This window comes from Musa acuminata, chromosome BXJ3-10 (genome assembly GCF_036884655.1).
Source record: "Musa acuminata AAA Group cultivar baxijiao chromosome BXJ3-10, Cavendish_Baxijiao_AAA, whole genome shotgun sequence".
Taxonomy (NCBI): Eukaryota; Viridiplantae; Streptophyta; class Magnoliopsida; order Zingiberales; family Musaceae; genus Musa; species Musa acuminata.
This window is the reverse complement of record NC_088358.1, coordinates 27,547,400-27,569,125: the sequence shown is the minus strand read 5'-3', so window position 1 is coordinate 27,569,125 and position 21,726 is coordinate 27,547,400. Positions and strand designations below refer to the sequence as shown.

At 40.4% G+C, this 21,726-nt stretch overlaps 4 protein-coding genes across 7 annotated transcripts; 1 reads left to right on the top strand and 3 right to left on the bottom strand.

The window, feature by feature from the left end:
• Positions 1–2,337: 2,337 nt before the first annotated feature.
• On the bottom strand, positions 2,338–2,949 carry LOC135651251 (RING-H2 finger protein ATL51-like). Its single transcript, XM_065171205.1, has one exon. The coding sequence runs from the start codon at positions 2,947–2,949 to the stop codon at positions 2,584–2,586; it is 366 nt and encodes a 121-aa protein (XP_065027277.1). The 3' UTR covers positions 2,338–2,583.
• LOC135651250 (uncharacterized) lies at positions 2,338–10,609 on the bottom strand. 4 transcript variants are annotated; one of them, XM_065171202.1, is made up of 15 exons: positions 10,238–10,608; positions 8,694–8,852; positions 8,456–8,567; positions 8,233–8,376; positions 7,354–7,458; positions 6,314–6,397; positions 5,594–5,709; positions 5,399–5,500; positions 5,204–5,317; positions 4,988–5,044; positions 4,849–4,915; positions 4,715–4,768; positions 4,563–4,637; positions 4,450–4,485; positions 2,338–4,359 (listed from the first exon to the last, which is right to left on the bottom strand). In XM_065171202.1, the coding sequence occupies exons 2-15, from the start codon at positions 8,720–8,722 to the stop codon at positions 4,273–4,275; spliced, it is 1,182 nt and encodes a 393-aa protein (XP_065027274.1). In that variant the 5' UTR covers positions 8,723–8,852; positions 10,238–10,608; the 3' UTR covers positions 2,338–4,272. The 4 variants fall into 4 exon arrangements, with proteins under 4 accessions (XP_065027274.1, XP_065027275.1, XP_065027273.1 ...); XM_065171203.1 differs by having other exon boundaries at positions 8,694–8,822; XM_065171201.1 differs by having other exon boundaries at positions 8,694–8,834; positions 10,238–10,607.
• A 1,932-nt stretch (positions 10,610–12,541) lies between these two features.
• On the bottom strand, positions 12,542–17,590 carry LOC103968449 (probable serine/threonine-protein kinase WNK2). Its single transcript, XM_018820003.2, has 8 exons — positions 17,398–17,590; positions 17,165–17,202; positions 16,814–17,041; positions 16,484–16,707; positions 16,232–16,389; positions 14,690–14,873; positions 14,424–14,567; positions 12,542–14,327 (listed from the first exon to the last, which is right to left on the bottom strand). Exons 1-8 carry the CDS (start codon positions 17,482–17,484, stop codon positions 13,402–13,404), a joined length of 1,989 nt encoding a protein of 662 aa, XP_018675548.2. The 5' UTR covers positions 17,485–17,590; the 3' UTR covers positions 12,542–13,401.
• A 1,849-nt stretch (positions 17,591–19,439) lies between these two features.
• LOC103968448 (uncharacterized) lies at positions 19,440–21,330 on the top strand. The gene is made up of 2 exons (XM_009381675.3): positions 19,440–20,854; positions 20,948–21,330. The coding sequence occupies exon 1, from the start codon at positions 19,866–19,868 to the stop codon at positions 20,814–20,816; it is 951 nt and encodes a 316-aa protein (XP_009379950.2). The 5' UTR covers positions 19,440–19,865; the 3' UTR covers positions 20,817–20,854; positions 20,948–21,330.
• The last annotated feature ends 396 nt before the right edge of the window (positions 21,331–21,726 follow it).

Genomic DNA, 21,726 nt, shown 5'->3' with positions numbered 1-21,726 from the left:
CAGAGACAAAAAAACAAAAGAAAAAAAGAGATTTTTAATTGAGCTTGTTCTTTTTTGTTTCTTGTCCTAAGAAACATGAAGAACAAGAACAACAGTAAAGAAGGGCCAGCTTCTCATCATACTGATCCTGTAGCCAGGCATTTAGGAACCAATGGATTTTTCTCATAAGTAAATATGATAGACTTTTGGCCACTCTTAGTTGCTTGCATCAACAAAAGTTGTCATTAGGAGTTGACTTTATTGTCTACATGACATGGAATGTTGTATTTTTTTGGTGGTTTGTCTTTGCCCAAAGAGATTTCCATTTAGAATTCAATTTTCCTCGATTTAGGCCAAGAAATAAGAAGATATGCAAGCAGCATGTGGGCAACTCTTTGATTATTAATTTTCTTTTGGAGAAAACACATTATATTTTTCTTCAGCATAAATATTGATCCAACCAGCAAACCTAAACCAACAATAATGGATTATAGGCATAGTACTGATGGATCTAAAGAAAACAATTTGCCTTTTTCTTCATCCTTATTCCTCCACAAATAAGCCAACTGAACCCACAGACACCATTAAGAGATACCTGTGACACCTGTGTTGAACCTCCTCAGTGAAGATGCCAACTCCATGTTATTTGATGAGCCACCAACTAGAAATGTATCAAGTAACGGCACATCTGCAGAAGATTAATTGGCCTGCTGAAATCAACAATTAATGGGCTACATGGATTCTAGGCATATATTATTAAGGGATGAATCATTTTAATTCTCTACGTAAACAACAATTTACCTCATCTACATTCCTATTTCTGCACAAACATGCAAACTGAGCCCACAGACTTCTCAGTGAGGATGCCAACTCCAATGTATTTTGATGGGCCACAAGTAGAAATGCACCATTGTGAACACATTTGCAGAAGATTAATTGGCCTTCAAACCCCTGAAACAACCATATAGCCAACCAGATCAGATTGCAGTGGACAAATCAGATTGAGACATTTTAATTTTATTTGTTTTTGCAAGCATTATTTGTGCATATTATATCACACCCCTTCCGATATCCGTTTGAAAAGAGCCAATCTCCTTGTAATCTCATGTAATCCCATAGGACTAAAAAAGAAAAAGAAATGAGTTAATCAATAAGTAATAGTAAATGAACGAGCAAATGTATGAACAAAATGTTGCCATTGCTTCGTTAAAACATAATCGGAATCTCACAAACAAACAATGTGTGAGTGTTACAAAATTAAAAAAAGAAAAGACTTGATAAGTTCTAAATAGTTATCCAATAAAGAGTTCAGGACAGCCCATCATATATACAAAATCATCGTGCATAAGTGCCCATGTAATACTATTTTGAGACCAAGAGACAATCTAACCCGGGACACTAATGAGTTACGGGTTGGAGGCTCCGTAATTGTGTAATTTAAGACATGAACAAATAAATAATATATTCATTTTATCGAACACCTATCGTGCAATGACCAAACACAACGAAAATAACTCATCAATAACGATGTTAGTACGATGGAGGAATAAGATATAAGGAATTGAAGCATGAAAAAGAGTGGCTTCGATAGCAACCACATAGAGAGCAACCCACGAGAAGTTTCATGGCAAATTCCCCACCTCCAGCAGAAAATTAGTGAACTAAAGTTGGGATAGGTTGACTGCTAATCGTGAACCTAAGAATTCTCAATGGCCAAAGGCACAGACGTATAGGTGGGACATGCATAAGAAGGATCCATACATGTCGTCTTCCTTCTTTAATTGCATTTGGCCGTAGCAGCAGAAAGGACCAAAAGCGCCGGTCACCATCGACAGACGAGTACGAAGCTCTACCTTCTCAATGCGAATGGGTCCAAACGATGGCCAGATGGATGCAGCAACTGCACGTCCCACCGCCTCCGGTCCCTCCCCCTCTGACCCTTTTCCTCCGTATGCCTTCCTCCTGTAAAGCCACTGCAACAAATGCTTGCGTCTGTACAACTCAAAACCTTGGAATCCTGCAAGATTTTGGACTCTAAAATAAATCTTGATGTGTGTCTAATGCTTCTGCTAGTTTTTATTCAGATAAAATCTTAATAAGTTCATAATAATTCTTAGGAACGAATCTCAAAAACTTCATTAAGTTAAGGCTAATCGAATAGGATTAATATTACTTGATGTTTTCCTAATTCCATTTCCTCATCGGAAGGAAACTGTGTCGTGATGTGCCTCTGTCGACTTTGAGACTGTGAGAGACACAGCCAGACAATGACAGCTGGTAGAAGGGAATTTGTTCGAATTATTAGCCTGCAATATATCACAAGAAAAGGTCTCTCTTCGATCAAAGAAGACATCAATCTTCGGTAAAAACAAGGAAATCAAAATTAGATATTGATGACAAGTAGTAGTAGAATCCCCTGTTCTCATGTACAAACTACGTACTAATACTAGTTTATGATGATTCTAATCGATACATGAACACACTGCAACATGGTTGCATGGATTCTGCAGTATCCATCCATGGCGACATCTCCGAATCACATAATCCAATACAACCGCTGATCCAAATCCAAAAGAGGAAGTAATCGCAGCAGCAACACGAAGCTTACACCATGGATCTGCAGAGGGGGCAGGTGGCGTACAGGTGAGATAGCCACCTCTCCAAGCACTCTCTGTGGAAGAAGTGCCTGCATGCCGCCACCTGGCTCACCTCCGCCGCCGCCTCGAAGCCATGGAGGCACACGCAGCACTCTCCGTCGTCGACGCCACCCTCGTGCCTCCACACCACGACGCGTGCTCCGACGTCTGGCATGCGCTCCTCTTCCCCATCACCGCCACCGCCTAATCCGATCATTCGAACCACCGCCCATCTGACCCCGTCCACCAGCAGCGCCACCGGGAGCAAAGCGTAAGCCAGCAGCGCGAAGGGAAAGAAGGCCTCGGCGGCGCTCGGCAGGCTGTGTAACCCCATCTCTCTCCCACCTTCTCCCTCCTCCTCACCCCACTGCTGACATGCAACCTCGGCAATCGTGTGTTTATTATAGCGGGGTGGATGAATTCCGCGTGGTACCACCACCTGATATGGAGGAAGAAGTTGGTGGGAAGCTTACACATGCACGCATCTCTTCTCCTCCCACTGTCAACGGGGGAGGAGCAGTGACTACGAGGGGGAAATCCTTCGCTCAAAGCAGACAAGGAAAGCCAGGTGGCGGTGCCGCGGAGATGAAGTGGTGGTGCACCAGCAAGAGGACAGGTGGACAGGCCCAGACGCGGCAAGTTCCGCGTCCGGCGAGACATGTGTCTGGGGACATGTCCCAATCTATACTAACCAACAAGAAAAGCCCAAATCATTGTGAAGGTAAACTTATCTTCGACCAATTAATTCTCCATCTCCATCACCTCTATTCGACCTATGAAAAAAAAAAATTTTAATTCGATTAAAAGTAGGGCGATTTCCTCAAAAATAAAAATCTCAATTTTCAGACTCTAAATGTTCCTGTCGTGTCATTTTCATGTGGCCGCCTTTACCTCGCCACTTAGGTCCCACTGTTTTCGTCCTCTTATGACCAAGCATTGAAGGGGAGAGATGAGAAGAGAAGAGAAGAGGAGCCAAAATATGAAACGAGAAAAGAGAAGAAGATGAATGAGACAGCTACACGAAGACGATGGGACAGAAGCAAAGACGGGGGCTTCGTCTACAAGCGCCGCCGCAGGCGGAGCAGGATCGGCCGGCAGCCAGCGGACCCAGAGGCGGAACTGAGGCGCTGCCTCCACGACCTGAGAGATCGGTACCGGCGGGAGCTGGCGCAGTGGGACCGCCTCTCGCCCGACCTGCTCCACCTCATCACCGCCGCCGCCGGGGGTGGATACCCAGCGGGCAGTCGTCGACGACGTGGAAAGAAACCAGGGTTAGGTAGGGCTTTAACAAAAACAGGGTTTACGTGTTGCAGGTGGAAGCGCAAGAGGCGGTCATCGGAAAGCTAGCGAAGGCGCGCGCGTACGTGGGAGTCGTTGTGCAGGGAGAAAGAAGGGAGCTTGGCGGAGCCTCTAATGGAGCTACCGATCTGGGCAAGCCCTAGCTAGGTCTCTTGAGGCTTCGTTATCAGATGGACTGATACCAGAACAGCATCAAAATTTACATGGCCACAAAGGAGTTGTATCTCCATTTTAAGATTATAATCCAAAGCAGGTTCTTTTCCTCTTACCATCGAGAGTACATAATTTATATCGATTGGTGATACCTGTCGAATCGATCACGTTCGGAGTCACCGTGTTCTACAGATTGGTGGCTTCATCACCATCTCTTCGATATGTATGCCTTCTCAGCGTCGGCCATCCGATCTTGGAACATTTTCCACTCTTTTCTACACCGATCCTGTACCTGCCGGAGGTGACGGCGACACAAGTTTCTTAGCATCAGTATAAGGAGATCAAAAGACGTGAACAAGCAAGCAAGCAATATATTCCGTACCCCCTTCCATGGTTGTTTTCCATTCTGTTTCTGTCCCTGCGATGACATGGAAAGAGGAAGTTAGAGCACAGAGAAACATAGTGCTGCTGCTCATCATCGACTCATCTGCCTACCTGGTTACCAAGCGTAGGAATCCCTTGGTGAACGATCCATTGCGAATCCACGACTCCAATTCTCTCGTGAGCCCCCTGGATCGGAGTTGCGAAAGAAATTAAACTGGAGTATCAAAATGCAGCACGAAAAGGTCCGGTTGTCGACGAAGTACCTCCACGCATCTCCGAAGAGCAAAATCAAGACCCCATCCGTGAACCAAGTCGTTCTGCATTGATGATAATGGCGTTCGAAGTTGCATATGAAGGAATGGAGAGAGAGAGAGAGAAGGAAAAGAGATGAAAATACCTGAATCATATGCCATGCACAACGCCAGGCATCTCGGGAGAACACAGTCGCCATTATCTCGACGAACCTATACAAGGGATGAGAAACAAGTCTTGAGTGACTATAAAGTGGTAGAAATGAGACAAGTATGGCTTCGTACGCAGCACAGGGTGGAAGATGAGGGTCGGAACACCGGCCATGTTTCTCCTTTGTTTCTCTGTCGAAAACCAACCATAATGTCAATATGAATCTTTTGGGAAAGCAAGAATTCATATTCATGTAACTCTTTATGCCGGTCTAATAAAATGTGGTGGTATTCTAATGAAAGGAAACAAGAGTGGATAAAATAGATCAATTGAATCGAATGAGAACTCACTTATGGACTTCGCTTCCCTCTCTCCGCATTGTCATTAGCCATGTTAAGTCTTTACTAGGCTGTAGGCCAGGTTGTGAAATCTCCAGCCCATGTTTCTTTACCAGCTTAATGTATCTGCAGCGGCAAAGCAATTTCTAATTTACAGGTGCATCAAAAATTTAGCATGCATACTCAAGCAGGGAAAGCCACACTTACTCTTCAGCATCAAAATGCTCGACTCCTAGATCTTCATCCCAAATGAATATGAACTCATATGAATCCACAATGTCGGGGTGCAAAAACCGTTTTGCGAACCACCTTGAATCAAACAGGAGAATCAGAATGTCTAAATAATTCAATTGTCACCCGTGCTGCAACTCTGTGTAAGAAGATTTGAAATTCTTCACTCACCATTTAGTTTGTTTTCTGGCACTAACATGAATAGCCCGCTTTGACCATTCAAATTCATCCCACTCACTTGTCCGTCCATCATAATGGAACAACATGATTGTAAAATTTTCCGAGAACTACAACATCAAATTTCTCACAAGTCAGATGCAAACTTGAAACGTAGTAATAATTTGCATGTCAGTGCCTAAGAGATGCATTATACTATCGAGACTCTGTAAAAAAGAATCACAAGTACTTTTATTATGTAAGACTATAAGCTAGACTTCCTCTGCATGATCTCAGGAACATCCTTTTAATAGGTTTGTTGCATATTTCAAATGCCAATATCTGAAGGTTCTTAAAAACTTAAGGAGCATATGAAATTCTATATCTCCTTTGGCGAACTATTTAGCATCAGATATGAAGATGCACAAAATCATATTTCAACATATGCTGACCATAAAATACATTCAAATTATACCTGAAGTGGGTTTAGTTATGGAAAAGAAATGTGGCATAAAAAGATTAATTTAAGCCAAGTCCTCAGAGTGGGTGGTGGAGTGTACTATGTCGCATGGGTGTAGCAATCTGAACTGAAGTTTTTGATTGAAAGACCAAGAATCAGAAAGAGGGGAAGAAGCGTCACTCAGAACAAGCTACATCAGCTTGACAGCACTCACTACCTAGAGTCATTAGGCTAGCAGTTAAAAAAGGGATCACTTTAGGTGCTCCTCCACTAACCTTTTTAACTGCTGCATCGATGTTGTTTTTCTGGTCATATCCAACTGTGAAAGTTACTAGGTACTTCTGCTGTATCTGAAAATCCTGAACATCAACCATATGTTTCCTTAGCAGAAACAGAAAAAAAAATGAACGCGTTAAGCATAAAAGGAACAGAAGTAGAATGATCCATTGGTTTTTCTCGGTTGGTTGCTTTCATCATGCAAAGTTCTTTGCTAGGTAGTAAGACAGTTATCTAGCATCAATCATTTATGAAAACTAAACCAATGCACTTCTCCAGCTAGTGAGTAAATTACCTACAACTAAGCTGATCAGCAAAAGTGAGTAAATTACTTACATGATCAGCAAAAGTGCAGTGTTATTAGGTTCAGCATTTATACAGACAATCTATGAAGAGATCACAAAATATCAGTGCTTTGTGGATTATGCATAAATGGAAAAAATATTCACAATAAAGTTTAAACATATTACACTGTCAGTGTTTCTCTATTAATCTAAAGAGCCACTGCAACTCCAAACTTGCAACAACAAAAAAAAAACCCTCCAAACTTGCATAGCACATCACAGAAATTACATACGGAATACCCAATTGCAGAATTGTAATTGGCTTTATATGACAACAATGCTAATTAGTCAGTCTCATGCATACATATCCAGAAGTTCATGAACAATGAGATAGCTTGGGCGAAACTAGTGTTATAATGAAATAAAGGGGTTTATGGTATTCTCAATCTCATGTATATGTAAGGTAGCCAATATATACAAATATTAGCCCATCTTACAAATGAAAAAGAAAGAAACTGAAAATTTAGTTCTTACTAAAATGAAATAATGCAAAACAGATTTGAGATTTGAATATGTTTAGTGCAACGATTGTGTCCAATTGGAAAGATATATCTATCCTGCCAAGCATACTATCAGCAACTACAGTCAGTAATATAAAGTTTTCATTCAAATAATCCAAGATGCATATAAAATATCACACAATAACAACATAAAGCAATACCAATATTCAAGTGAAAAATAACAATAGCACTTACCTCACTTGGATTCCCCCACAACCTTCGTGGATAAAGATCTGACTTGGATACGATGATATTTGGTGGGAGCCTTTCTGCACCTCGGGGATTTTTAGGAACGTAGATCTAGACCATTTAAAAAATCTGGTAAGGATATGGTCATCAGTACAGGAAAATTGAAGTACCAATCTTCTCAATCTGATACACATCCCATTGGATTGTTTTAAGAAAGACTATGAAACAGATTACTTAAACCAAAGCATCTTCATTGAAACAGATAAATTTTGACACTTTCGTGGATGCACTATAATTTAAATTATTCATTCGAAGACTGTTAGGGTTAGGATATGACATCTGAAGTTACAGAAGGGTCCTTTCTGATGAAATTGACTGGAACAAAACTTTACTTTCAAGACTTCGTTCTAGGCTCATTTACTTTTATTGATGTTCCTATTTAGGAACCAAGGAACAGTTACCTATGTTAAAAAAGAAGCACAAATTTTAATTATTGCACAAATGCCTTAGGAACCAAAATTTGATGTTACCACAGCTGTAACATAAAAAAACAAAGAAATATAGAAGACCATCATAAAAATTACACAGTTATTGCTGAAACTATCCTAGATCATCCTACCTATTCAGGTTTCAACATAAATCAAGAAACTGCATAAGGCAAAATAATTTAAAAATATATATTTTTTAGAATTTAGTAGATCTTTTCATTCTTTTTCTGATTTTCCTGACATGTTTTGATTATTTTGAACAAGTTCAATATTGACAGAGGTCATGCCATCAATTAAATACTGTGTATATTACTGAGAATTTGACAAAAAAATTTACTTATCCACAAAAGAAATTTGAAGTATATCTCACAGTTAATATACTATTTAAAATAAATACCTTTGAGGTATCATTATAATGTACTGTTGAGTTGTTTCCGTTGTGACTATGTATAGAAGGCCAAGTGTGATTCAGCAATGCTTGGGTTGCAAAGCCTGAATTCTTGTCCTCAATGCATGTGGTGATGCTACCAGCCAAGTGGAGCTGCCAAATTAACCAGGTAAAATCCTTATGTGTAATACTGCAACAGAACATGTATGTTCAGCAAAAGATAGAAGTGTACCTTTGGCATATTAGCTGTTGGAAAGGAAACTCCAATAAAAAAGCCTATAACGACTCCAACAAATATGTTTATAATAATTCTCATACAGTCATTTGGATACCTAAGAAATCCACTGCAAGCCATAACAGAAAGTGACAACAATCATCAAATCGAATAGAAGATTGAACGCAGATCAACAAATTTCAGAACTTTCATCTGCCATAAGAACTTGAAGCCAAAGAACAGTTAAGCTACAAACCTGTGCCCCATATTTCCAGGTTTTGCCATGTGTTTTCAGATCACAAAGACGGACTGATTCTTGCAATTCAAAGCTGCTCCACATTGCTCAGAAAGTTCATAATTACTTTCTTCAAAAGGACAAGTGGGCCTTCATGAAAACCTAAATTTATAAAAGATACTCAAAAAGAGGTAAAAACAGTGTAAGTTGCTCTAAGCCCAACAAATAACTGAACATCTCAAGCATCAAAAAGTTGACCGACATAGAAATATATATCTAATTAAAGTGAAAGCATCTTATTCAAAGCAAATTGTTACTAACAAAAAAACCACAAGGATTTAAATAACAATGAAATTAAAAGCTAGAGAAATGAGCACCAAAAGACAAAAATAACACCATTGACTCCTCAGGTCAGATGGCTTCATCAGATAGTATGACACATTGTAAAAGTTGATATAGTGCATCAATGCTGCTGAATTAGCTGAACAACCGAATTCAACAGGAATTCAAGCACAAGTTGCAGGGCAGATCGACAGAAAAGAAATTACATATCAAATGGATCAGAGAGGGCAGGGTTTCCTTACAAATAATTCACGTTAAAATTGATCATTATTCCTATACAATTCAAACTATCTATGGAGTATTAGCCATAAAAATTTGGATATTTGTGACTGAGGAATAATAGACATTTATTTATCTTGCAATTCTGTCCGGTGATAAAACAAAAAATAACAACTGCCCTCAGTTTGCAATGAAGTTGATATGTCTATCACATTACTATTAGTTAGAACAACCAGTATTCTATGATCTGACTTTCCACCACTGCTCTAGTACCTACCATTCACATGCTTTTCTCAACTCATCGAGTCTGAGTCAACTGTCCTTCTTAGTGGAGGGAAAGATCGCACGTGCAAAGGTGCATAACAGGTCAAATTTTGGACTCATAAGCGGTGCAAATTCTAAGACAACTGAGGAGGGCTGAAAGAAAGGACACAAATTTCTTACTTTATCATAAAAGCTTACTTTCAATGCTGAGGATTCTATCAGAGAAACTCCTCTTATAGGATAAAAGTTAAAGAACAAAGACACCACATACTAAAGATTGGGTGTGCAGAACATTTCTGTTCGTGTCCTTGCCAAATCACCTAAAATGAAATGTGGTTTAATACGTCAACAAGATATAGCCAAGTTGGTTGTCCGGCTGCAAATTCATGATGAACGCGCCGCTATTAACGACACATTACAGAAAAATCTCTTCTTGCACGAGATGGGTGTTCGTCAAACGAACCCCAGATGCTAAAGCTTCTATTTCTAGCTGCGTTGGCACGGTTCATGTACAATCTACGATGTGGGGAGAAGAGGGCGAGCGGTTAAATTTTATCACATCAATCTAAATCAAATCCACAACAAATAGCAGCACCAAAAACCCATCTTTTGGTAAAAATGGGAACTATCCGCCGAGTCGTTGACTAGAGCAACAAACGAACGCCCAAATTTCATCCAAGCTCTCAACAACAGATCCCAATTGACTCGACCGAGGAAGGGGGAATAAAGAAATTTCGCACCTGAATTCGATGGCGGACGCGATGCAGGCGAGCGACAACACGCTGCTCACCGGTGAGCGGAGGAGTGCCCTGGTGCTGCTTCCGCTTCTTCCTCTTCCGCTTTCCTCTCCTTATGGAGGAGATGGCAGGGAAGCGGAAGGGGAAGGGGAAGGGAGAGATACGGGGAACTACGGAGTCCTCGTGTGATCCGTGACCGGCGTCTCGAAGAGGAGCAGCAGAACACGAGGAAGCACGAAGAGTAACGAGAAAAATACGCAAGTGGAGTTCGACAGCGTGGAATTCAAGTTCGGCTGCGGAGGAAACAACAACGAGCGAGCGAGGAAAAAGAATAGCCCTCTTCACTCCCCCGCCCCTCCCCCCCTCTCTCTCTCTCTCTCTCTCTGTCGGTCTCCCTCTGTCTCTCTCTGGGGTCCGGAAACGGCTTTCTTGTCCTGTCCTTCCACTTATCCTTATCCCGAGCCAGCCAGACTCGTTTGCCTTCTTGGGCTGTTTTGTTTCTAAAAACGGAAAACTTGTTTTGATTTCTGAAAACAGAAGCCTCGTTTTTGTTTCTGAAACATAAGACCTGAACCATTTCACAAATCCGAGAACTGTTTCTGCTTTCTTTTATTTGTTCTGTTACGTATAAAGCAAAAGCAATTAAAAATAAACATGGAACCCGGTTGGGGGTTGGGATCCACCAAGAAAATAAATCTCACAAGAGACTTGAATATTGTAGTAAGACTGCATTAATTTTATGAGTAAATTTACATCCATCCACAAATTACCAAAGGTTGATTGATTATGATAATAATCAATAACCATATAAGCCATGACAATAGTTGATTATGATGATAATAATATATATCATCTTTGACTAAAACCATATAAAAGAAAATGATATAATTAAATACAAGGTATGGGGATGGGATACTTACAAAGACAAGGTTTGGAGGTATCTATCCCTCTCATCTGCCCAGAGTATTTATCTGCAAGCTTATCTGTCCACAATGGAACTAACTCTTAGTATCTCTAGCAAGCATAAAAGCAAGTGGGTGGACTCAACAAGTAATAACAACAAATAATCTCTAATCTCTAGCTATTTACAAAAAGAAAAAAGCTGCACTCAAACAAGACTAAAACTAAGCTCTCTGTCCATAATTAATTGACATGTAAATGTTTAACTACTAAGAACATGTGGGACACTCCACAAAAATAAGAACCAAGCCTGGGGAATATGTTGGAGAGGTGATGATGCACTTGGGTGAAAGCTGCATGGTTAGCTAATTCACATGGTAGGATGCTTTAAGAGAAATAATAATAATAATAATGTGTCGAGAGCATGAAACCATTAAACGCATGGATGAGGTACTTGTTTGGAACACAAGGTAGAGTGTGATGATTGAGTCACAGCTGGAGTGATACGGCACAGCCTGCATCAGAGAGTAAAAGTTTGTGATCATGAAAGGGATATATACTTGCATCCTAAGTTGGGCTCCGAGGAGGATCCCATGCTCGGGGACCTGAATAAGTCAAAACAAAATATCACAAGAATTTAAACAAATCAACAAATACTACATCGATTGGGAAAGAATAAAAAAAAAGGTCAACAGACAGGCTGACTTGAATATGGACGCATAGCACAAGGGATCATAATGCTAATAAACATGAGTTGACAACAAGTGGAATTCTTACCATCATTCAACGAGCCATGAAGAAATCAGGTATCACAGTGCAATCTCAGAGATTAAAGTATGCATGATCGAACCAAATTATTGAAACAAGTAAAAAATTGCATTGTAATTCCTGTACTTGTAATATAGGACTGGATAAAATAATGCAAAAATTGAATATAATTTCCGATACACCAGCTAGAATAACAACCTCAGTTGATATACAAACCAAAACTCCAAAATCATTTACCAAGATTGAAATGTGAAGAACCTTTAGAAACACCTGGAGTTAATGTGATGAAGAAAACAACAAATTTACTCTTGCCAAGCTCATAACTTCATAGCCACATCATCGGATGAAGAAAATTGAAAACATCAAGATTTATATCTTAATAACACAAAAAGAGGTCCACCCAAAGAGTAAATTGTGTCGACCGTCAGGAATAAATAAAAGCGAAATTCTACTTGCAATAACCACAAGTACCTCTGTACATGTACATCGGTTTATACCAATCATACACACTAAGAACAGCAACTTCTTTCCACCATAAAAATTGAGAATTAAAGTGAAATTAGAGGTAAAAAGATTTAAGATAGATGAGTGGAAAAGAACAAATCAGACACAGCATCACACCAACTTCAAAAGGTGACAGAGGCAAAAAGAAATAACACTTTTATGTGTAATACAATTACCCATTACAAAAAGAACACGAGTTCACAGCAGAATCAAGTTCAGCCTATCCAACCATATTCCATAGTTGACACACAAATTTAAAGCTTTAACATGCATGGATGAATACATAACCAAGCCAAAGATTTAACCACATACACTGGTATAAAACCAAAAAAAATAAAAAGGATTTAATTGTACATGATACGACTGTTAGTTGCACTCAATGATAAATACAAAGTAATTACTAAAATATGCAAGATGATACCATCAGCACATGTATAGTAGCTGAATGTACACAAGTTATCCCGTTCAACTGTTGGTTATACCAGAAAATGAAGAGGTAGTGAGACCAACTGCAACAGTAGATCACTTTCTCAGGGTACAGGGTTTGCAGCAACGGTCAGTGACAATATCGCAGCACCACAACAAGCAGAGATAATTTAGACATGTGCCATAATATGTCATACATTTTATGACACCTGGCAGGCAGGCACATGTTCCGGAATCTCCAGAGAACCCCATTGCTTTGGCTCTTCATAAGCTCTTCTAAGATTGCGGATGAACCAGCATCAGGTGATTTTAAGGCACATCTAAAATATGAAAAATCCCTAAAAGCAATCAAATCGCATGCTTTCTACTAAACTTTATCATTTTCTGAAGAAAAAAATGAAAAGAAATCAATCGTATGCTAGTGGTCACACGTGGAGTAAGGAAAAGTCAAAGACTGTCGGCACATAAGATGGTCCTAAAGGATCATCTACATGATAGCTTCCTATGACCTGGCTACGCCTCTGACAGTGAGAAGGGACCTGAGGCCAGGGAGCTTGTATAGATTATATCTATTTTTGCATCCTGTTAATATTGACTTTTGAGCAGCATATCCTTAGAACTTCACTATGTTGCTCAGGAGGAAGTTTCTTTAATATTTCTGCTATCGCAACCTTATGCTTCTTTTGCAGATCATCAAGTTCCTTCTGCTGCTCAGTCAACAAACGCTCTAATTTTTTCACAATGAACTGCATATCCTCGGACTTATTTGCAAGAAAAGTTTCATTTAGTTTGGTATCACTGCCCTCAAGCTGTCCAGAGTGGACTCCACGGTTACACAACTGAAATCCAGCACATGAAGGTGATTCATCCAGGTCTCGGTTTAGACTGTTAGTGGAGGATGGGTTTCTCGCATTATAAGATATTAGTAATGACCCAATTCCCAGATTATTGTCACCACCATCACCAGAACCTGGGGAACGTATCTGTTGTTTAGGTGAAGAGCGGTGAATTGACTGGGATGTCCTCTGGCCATCCTTTTTAAAGGAATCACCTTTCCCATCATAAACCTCAAGAGATATGTCTTCACTTCCGTGCAATTCCAACTCAGAACATTCATTTGAGTGTGCAAGAGATGATGGAGAGTCTACACTAGTTGCCTTTGGAGAATCAGACCAATACTTCCGACCAGAAGGGAGCCGTTCTAGGGTAAGATTGCCAGCTGGATTGTCTAATTCATTGGGCAAAGCAGAAACTTCATCTGCAGCTTCCGAATCATGGCTATGACAATCAGAAACTGTTACATAATTGCTATGATATTCAAAAGCTTCTCCTGACATCCATTCTGGGACATAGGCATGTATCTCAGCATCTATCATTGCAGCAATCGTTGTGACATCTTGATCCGTAAGGTCTAATTCTGCCACCATTTCTGTGGCAACACTTACTGATGTGTCCGCCTCAATATCAAATGGAAAATGAATGTTGCGAATTTGACCTATGGTAAAACAAATCAGCAACAGAAACATTGAGCTGAGAGTAATTACGAACAGATACATCAGTCACAAGTAAACAAAGAAGCAAACTTGTAAACCTGTTGAATCCGCAATCCGTAGCTTTAAAAATATTGTGTTGAGGTCTTTGCGTTGACCTTCCACAGTGAAATCTCGACCAGCTGTAGCTGGTTCTAGTTGGTCATACCCACAAATAGTACTTGCATTGGAATGACCAACATTATCTGCATTTGCAATCTAAAATTACCAAGGGAAAGAGGATGACAGAATCACGAGAAATACATGTCTCATAAACATCAACAAATATACTATGACCATTATAAGATCCAGTCCAATCTTTCTTTACCTGATTGACTTGATGATGATCTCAGGGAATAACCTATGCTGTCAGTGTCTGCATCTTCTTGGAGAAAAGAGTCTAGTAATAATTCCCTTGCGGGCAATCTCTCAGAAACATTGGCAATGCATTTTTCGATAAACCTCTTGACTCCTGGATCCTTTACCTTAGCCAATGAAGCAGGCTTGATTCCCTACATGTCAATAATGAGACTCATCAGACAGCCCACTGCAGACAATCATTTTGCAAAACACCTGACATAAGTAGGCATTAAGCTTATGACATTCAACTAAGTTAATATTTCCTTAAGACTAATAAAACAAATGGAACAGGAGTAAAGTTGTGTGAAACTTCCAAATAACATAGGAACCCAGTCACACAAAGGAACTCCTAGAATATTTTGAATGATAAAGTACAGAGCAAACAAAAACCTTCTATACTCGGATGTGTAAAGACAATTTCTACAATATGATGGCAACACACAGAAATATAACATAATTATTAGACAGGAACAATGGGAAGTTAGCATTTTCTCAAGCATCATTATGTACGAAAAAATATTTATCAAAGAGCAAAAGAAAAAAAAGGATATGTTAAAATCTGTCAAATCATAGCACATGATCCCAACTTACTTAATGATCTGCTACCCTGACCATAAAAGAATGAAATACAGAACTTAATGAACCATGACCCACTTAGTAAGGGTGGCTACATTTGAGTGTGGGGGAGAACAAACTTAGATTATTTTTTCAACTTGATAAGCTGTCACATCAGAACAGGAAACATGATCTGGGACTAGTGTAAAATCCCAATCTGTGATCAGTTTATCCAAATTTGACCCAATTACCCAAGTAACAAGTTTCTCGACCGAGCTTGGTTTATTTCCAGCTGGTCCAAATTGGTTAGTGAGTCCAGGTCGGGGATTAACACATGTTTCATCAGTATCATTTCTTTGGTACACTAAAACCGATTATGAGTTAAACAGGGATCCTTACAGAAGCAGCCAAAATGACTGAACAAGAACAATTCAGTTTCAATAAAAAGAACTTTCAACCAAATGCCTTAAGTACACAGAAGAAGACCTAACTCAACCATCTCAAAAGATGGATTAATCTCAATATTAAGGAACTTGTATTCAAACACAGGGGTTTCTTTTATACAAAAAATAAAAAATAGCATCTAATTCATGATCTTTTAATAGCCTTTAGTTGCAATATGACTCATCTAACAACTTATGGTCACTATCAAATGCATCAAGGCATCATAAGTCATCAAGATGCATAAGGTATCTCACGGCCATTACAGTGTTGAGCTTCATATGAAGGTTGACCCTTGCTTGTGGAGGCTCTTGAAAAGCACAAGTATACATAATGTGATGACATTGACACTATCTACATTTTGTTCTAGTAATATGCTAAAAAAGATTTTCGAACTAGTATCATGCCAAGAGTCAAATGAAGCAACCAAACAAAATAATTGTATTAATGAATCCAGTGCTCAGTAAATTAACAATGAAAAGTTAAATCGACCATGAATATATAGTAAACTCACTGAGGTCACTTTCTTGTATATTTGTGCTGCATTGGTGCATTCCACATACGGGTACTCAAATGTCACTAACTCTAATAAACACATGCCAAATGCATATATATCAACAAGCTCATTATATTCTTCCTCATAAAGTTCTGGAGCCATAAATTCGGGTGTCCCTGCAACAACATAATAACTGCTAAAAACCACTTATTCCAACTTTTACAAGCATTTGAAATTCAACATTCCAACCAAAAGGAAGACAGTATTCACCAATGCAACTATGAGCGGAGTGAGCATGGCAAAGAATGGCTGCCAATCCTAGATCACCTATTTTCACCTCCCCCTGGTTCCCATTTATGAAAATGTTGTCACATTTCAGGTCTCTGTGGATTACTGGTGGATCATGGCTATGGAGGTAGTGAAGCCCACTCAAGATTTGCCTCGACCACTTCTTCAATGCTCTTACATCCACATGCTTATGTTTTTTCCTGTACCTGATTCAGCAAACAGACAATAAACAATTATCTAGCGATCTTAGCTGAACAAAATAAATATGAATATTCTTAAAGAGAAACCGAAAGCGGTGGATAAAGGACGCACTGACGCAATGTCCCAGAGTTGAAGACCTCGGTGATGATGTTGATATTATCATTCTTGGTGTCGACCCATGAGTTAAAGAACTTGATGATGTTTTTATGCTTCAGGGTCTTGAGCAAGTGAACTTCCGAGTGGAACCGGTCCAGGTCGTCGGCATTCCGAAGCAAATCGGCCACCTTCACCTGATTCCAAGCCACCTCTATTCCTTCCACCTCATCAAAAGCCTTGTAGCTGGCAAATCGCGCTCTCGTCAAGGATTCCAAACAGCTCGAAAATGCCAACACACAACCAGACAAAAAGGAAACTACAAACAAGCAAACCCTACTTAAGCCAAGAACCACGGATTAAGGATACACGGTCTTGAAAGCCCCCTTTCCTAAAACCTCCTTATACTGCAACATCAAGCGCAACAGAGGATGAACGAATTAGGGCATAATCAATCAATAATTTGCAACAAGCAATCGTGTTCGGCTATCATAGAACTTCAGCACGGGATTGCCGTGATGAAAAGAGGCCACCGGCCGCAAATACGACAATTATCCGGCAAATTGAAAGGATTGGAAGGGCTATGGATTGGGAGAACTGACCCGGCCGTAGCGCCCAGTGGGATCGATCTCCACGAACTCGGCTTCCGGATCCTCCGGCTCCTGCTCCGGCGTGGAACCTCCGTGCATTTTTCTCCGCCAGTCCCCAACCCTCTCGAGCACTAATCCTGGAAAAGCTTTGAAATTGCTCGACGCATTTACCCAAAGAGAACAGAGAGTCGAATTGCTCGCGATCCGGGTGTTAATAAAAGGCCGGGCGGAGAGGCGCCCCTTGGCATGCGTGGGGTCGGAGTTTTTGTTTTTTGTTTTCGTTTTTCTCCTGTTGTGTCCGGCTGCGGGAAAACAAAAACAGACGTCTCAAATACGTCTGCGCCAATGCGTATTTTTGGACGCCATTAAATTGCTTTCTGGGGAAGTTCTGCTGCTCCGCAGGAACAGTATTAGATGTCACCCTTCCCCCCCTCTACACACGTGGTAGCCTGCTATTGGAGTGTCGCATGTGCCCCAACAAATCTGAATTTGATTTATATTATTGAATAACTAAAATATTTTTAAAATTATATTAAGTAATCAGTGAATTTCTAGGAAATTTTTTTTTTATTTTTTTTCTAGGGAGCTACCTCTACATCATATTTTGTGAAGGGTACTCATTATTTATCATATATTTTAAAATATCCTTAAAAAGACAATATATAAGAATATATTATAATATTTTTGAATAGGTTTATAATTTTTTTAAATAATATAAATTTATTTTTTAAAAAATTAGATTATTCATCGGGTGTAAATAGATATCGTTTCATTATATTATCAGGAAACATTTCAGATATTAGGTAAATTAATCATGACCTTTGAGATATATATATATATATATATATATATATATATATAAAGGAGTACCACTCATTAAGAAAACTTTGTTTTCAAAATTCACCCATAATTCATTATCTCTATATCTAATGAAACACCAATATCCACCATCTAAAAGCAGCAATTAATTGTAGATGGTTCCATTTACCTCAAGAAAATAAAAAAATAAAAGGGGAAAATAAAACAAAAGGACCAGCTTGATCATCTTTGGAATCAATGAACATGGACAAGGTTGGTAGGCTGGGTCCCATCTGGCCACCAATGGCATGCAACTCTGGACTCCCATCATTGGCAATTCTTTTCCTTCTCTTGCAGATGCAGTCAACCATCTTTAATTTGATTGCAGCAATCAGAGGGAAATGTTATTGCAGATTGAATGATGCTTTTTTACCCACTTTATGAATCATTCAGTGACTTGTCACTTTCTGCTCACTTTACCAAAATCCTTCATGAAAAACATCTTCTTCCTATTTCTCATGTAGTTTCCATTATCCATTTGGAGAGTTTATCCAAAAAAAAATCTTATTTTAGAATTACTAAAGAATAAGTATATTATTGTCTTCAAGAATTATTATATGATTTACGGGGTTTGAATATGAATCCACCCAAATTCGATTTAAAGACCTTTTGATCATAAAAAAAATTTAAAAAAATAAGTATATCAGGTATTTTGAAATAGTAAATTGAATTGAATATATTTTATAGTATTACGATAATAAATGAATCGTATTACATTCGATCGCATAATCGATCCGAGACATATTAAATTAGGCTTGAAAAATCATAAAAACAAAAAATTAATATATTAATTATTTATATCATATATATTTTTTAAGATAAGAGTTCGAGATTAGTTAGACAAATTTTTATGATATTATAATATGAATTACATTGTACTTAAAATCAATGTAAAATTAAACAGTGACCTTTCTGTCACTCTAAAAGATTAGCTGTTACTGATTTCCTTTACCTTCTTTTGGATTTATAAGCCATGGAACTAAAAATATATCTTTCACATGCTTCAGCTTGGGTTCTCCATGAATCGGTGCTGTATGGGAGTTGGATCAGCTTTGTTTGCAAGTGGTGCTTCCATCTTCTTCGTCCGGTCATTGCTGTCATGTACCCTTCGACGGCCCCATCCATCCATAATTCATATAACCAGAAATCACAGGCACACACACCCACAAGAGAGAGAGAGAGAGAGAGAGAGAGAGAGAAACAACAAAAACATTATTTTCAGCGCCAAGATGAGTTCAGCTTAACCAGTTTATGATGAATCATGGAGAGGATGTGAGAGGATTGACTGCATTGGATGACACGAGCCAAGCTCGAGACAGTACAAACACCCATGTTTGCTCCAAGGGTTGATGTCCTTTGATCTGCAAAAGAAAAGCCAGTCCCCTTTTCTTCTTCCTTGTTTCCTTCAATTTCCTCGTCACATTCAAACCAGTGGGCTGCACCCTTTTCTTACTCATCTCCATCAACCCAACACCAATCATGAGTCAGCTTCTAATTTCCGCATATTATTTTTATACTTGATGATGGGCGACCGCAGTCTATATCTCCTCCCCCTCTGGTCTCTCTCATCCCCTATTTCGTCTTCATAGCTTTGCTTGGCTCTCTCTCTCTCGTACTGTTAGATGCAGGACCCGCTATTTACGTTTCCTTCCTGCTTCGCTCCCGGCGAGCGGCTCCCCGAGGATCCCACCACCGCAGCTGCGACCAAGTCGGGCCAGAGCATCGTCACGTCCATTTACCGCACCAAGATCGCAGGCCACTGCCGGCTGATCACCGTCACCTGGTGCCGGGACGTGCTGGTCCGCGGCCTCTCGGTGTCGGTCGACGACGAGGGCTCAGGGAGCGGTACCGAAAGCTGCTGCGGCGGCGGCGGCAGCCAGCTGGTTTGCTTCAAGGTGGAGATGCGGCCATGGCACTTCTGGCGCAAGCACGGCTCGAGGCCCTTCCAGGTGGAAGGGAAGGCCGTGGACGTCCTGTGGGACCTTCGGAGCGCCAAATTCTCCGGCGAGCCGGAGCCGCAGTCCGGCTTCTACGTCGCGGTGGCCTCCGACCACGAGGTGGTGCTTCTGCTGGGCGACAACAAGAAGGAGGCCTACCGGAAAACCGGGTGCCGCCCGGCCACCATCGACGCCACCCTGGTGTCCAGGAAGGAGCACGTCTTCGGGAGGACGCGGTTCGTGACGCGAGCTCGGTTCCAGGACAAGGACAGGCCGCACGAGATCGCCATCGAGTACAGCAGCAGCGGCTGTAGCATCGGCGGCAACATCGACCCGGAGATGGTGGTCAAGATCGACGGCTCGGTGGCCATCCACGTGAAGCATCTGCAGTGGAAGTTCCGGGGGAACGAGTGCATCACGGTGAGCAGGGCGCGAGTGGAGGTGTACTGGGACGTCCACGACTGGCTCTTCAGTCCGGGGCTGAGGCACGCCATGTTCATCTTCAAGCCCATCGCGCTGCTCAGCTCCTCGATGCCGCTGTCGTCTTCTTCCTCGAGCACCGTCGACAAACACATTGCGCTCATGACGGGCTCCTCGGGGTTCTGCTTGTTCCTCTATGCATGGAAGTTAGATTGACCATGTCACGGTCCAATATTACTGCTGCTATCATCGCGGTTTGGATTAATAAGAGTTTTAAGAGCCATTTTTTATCCAAGTTTAGCGCTTTCGGTGATGAGATCTGAGGGAAGCTGGACATGCTTGTGCAGGAGGAGAAGGGAGGGGATGACTGGCGAGCACATGGGAAGTCGGGGGAGGTCGAAAGGTAGCAACAGCTGGTGTGGTTGAATAAAGGGACATGATAAAGGATGACAGAGTGGACTCACCAACATGGCGTCCAATAATGCTATTCTCTCAACGGTCCAAGCCACCACCGTCACCGCAACCGCTACGACCACCTCCAGCTTTCCTCCCCCTGTAATCCACACCCCAAATCTCTCTTCTTTGTTGCTTCTGCTGCTGCTGCATTTGATTCCGCGTCATTCATCGAGATCAGATTCGCCCCCCATTCCCCAAATTAATTAGACGATCCAATAATTGAACTGTATAATCACTTTAATTGATGTGTTCTTGCATATCTATCCTCTGCAAATCCTAAGTTTGAAGTGGACTAAATGAAGTTTTGGGTAAGAAGGGTCAATAATCATGTCTTGGGTCATTTTAGTTAGCGTATAGTTCACTACTAACGACTAGAGGAAATATTCTACATAACATAAATATTTCATGAATATTTTTTATTTCATGGATGCTGTAAAAAATAATTGATCATTTGTCTTCTTATATTGACTAACTATGAACCACATGATTTGAAGTGAATATTTTTTATACCATTTGTCCCTCCTCTATAGTGTATTTGATGAATTCTTCCTAGAGAGATCTTGAAGTGCATCAACTTCATTAGCGGGGCAAACTGACAAATGTTGCATCTGTTAGTGGTGATCAATTTTCACTTAGTTAGAGAGATTGGTCAGCTATCAAATAGTTTTTC

Excerpts from the sequence above, each read along its gene's own strand:
- LOC135651251 (XM_065171205.1), bottom strand. The coding sequence starts at position 2,949 with ATGGGGTTACACAGCCTGCCGAGCGCCGCCGAGGCCTTCTTTCCCTTC.
- LOC135651250 (XM_065171202.1), bottom strand. The coding sequence starts at position 8,722 with ATGGCAAAACCTGGAAATATGGGGCACAG. Across the intron at positions 4,916-4,987 it reads CATCTTCCACCCTGTGCTGC|GTTCGTCGAGATAATGGCGA; the intron begins GTACGAAGCCAT and ends TCCCTTGTATAG. Across the intron at positions 4,486-4,562 it reads TTCCTACGCTTGGTAACCAG|GGACAGAAACAGAATGGAAA; the intron begins GTAGGCAGATGA and ends ATGTCATCGCAG.
- LOC103968449 (XM_018820003.2), bottom strand. The coding sequence starts at position 17,484 with ATGCACGGAGGTTCCACGCCGGAGCAGGAGCCGGAGGATCCGGAAGCC. Across the intron at positions 14,568-14,689 it reads ATCATCATCAAGTCAATCAG|ATAATGTTGGTCATTCCAAT; the intron begins GTAAAGAAAGAT and ends TTGCAAATGCAG. Across the intron at positions 14,328-14,423 it reads ACGGATTGCGGATTCAACAG|GTCAAATTCGCAACATTCAT; the intron begins GTTTACAAGTTT and ends GTTTTACCATAG.
- LOC103968448 (XM_009381675.3), top strand. The coding sequence starts at position 19,866 with ATGCAGGACCCGCTATTTACGTTTCCTTCCTGCTTCGCTCCCGGCGAG.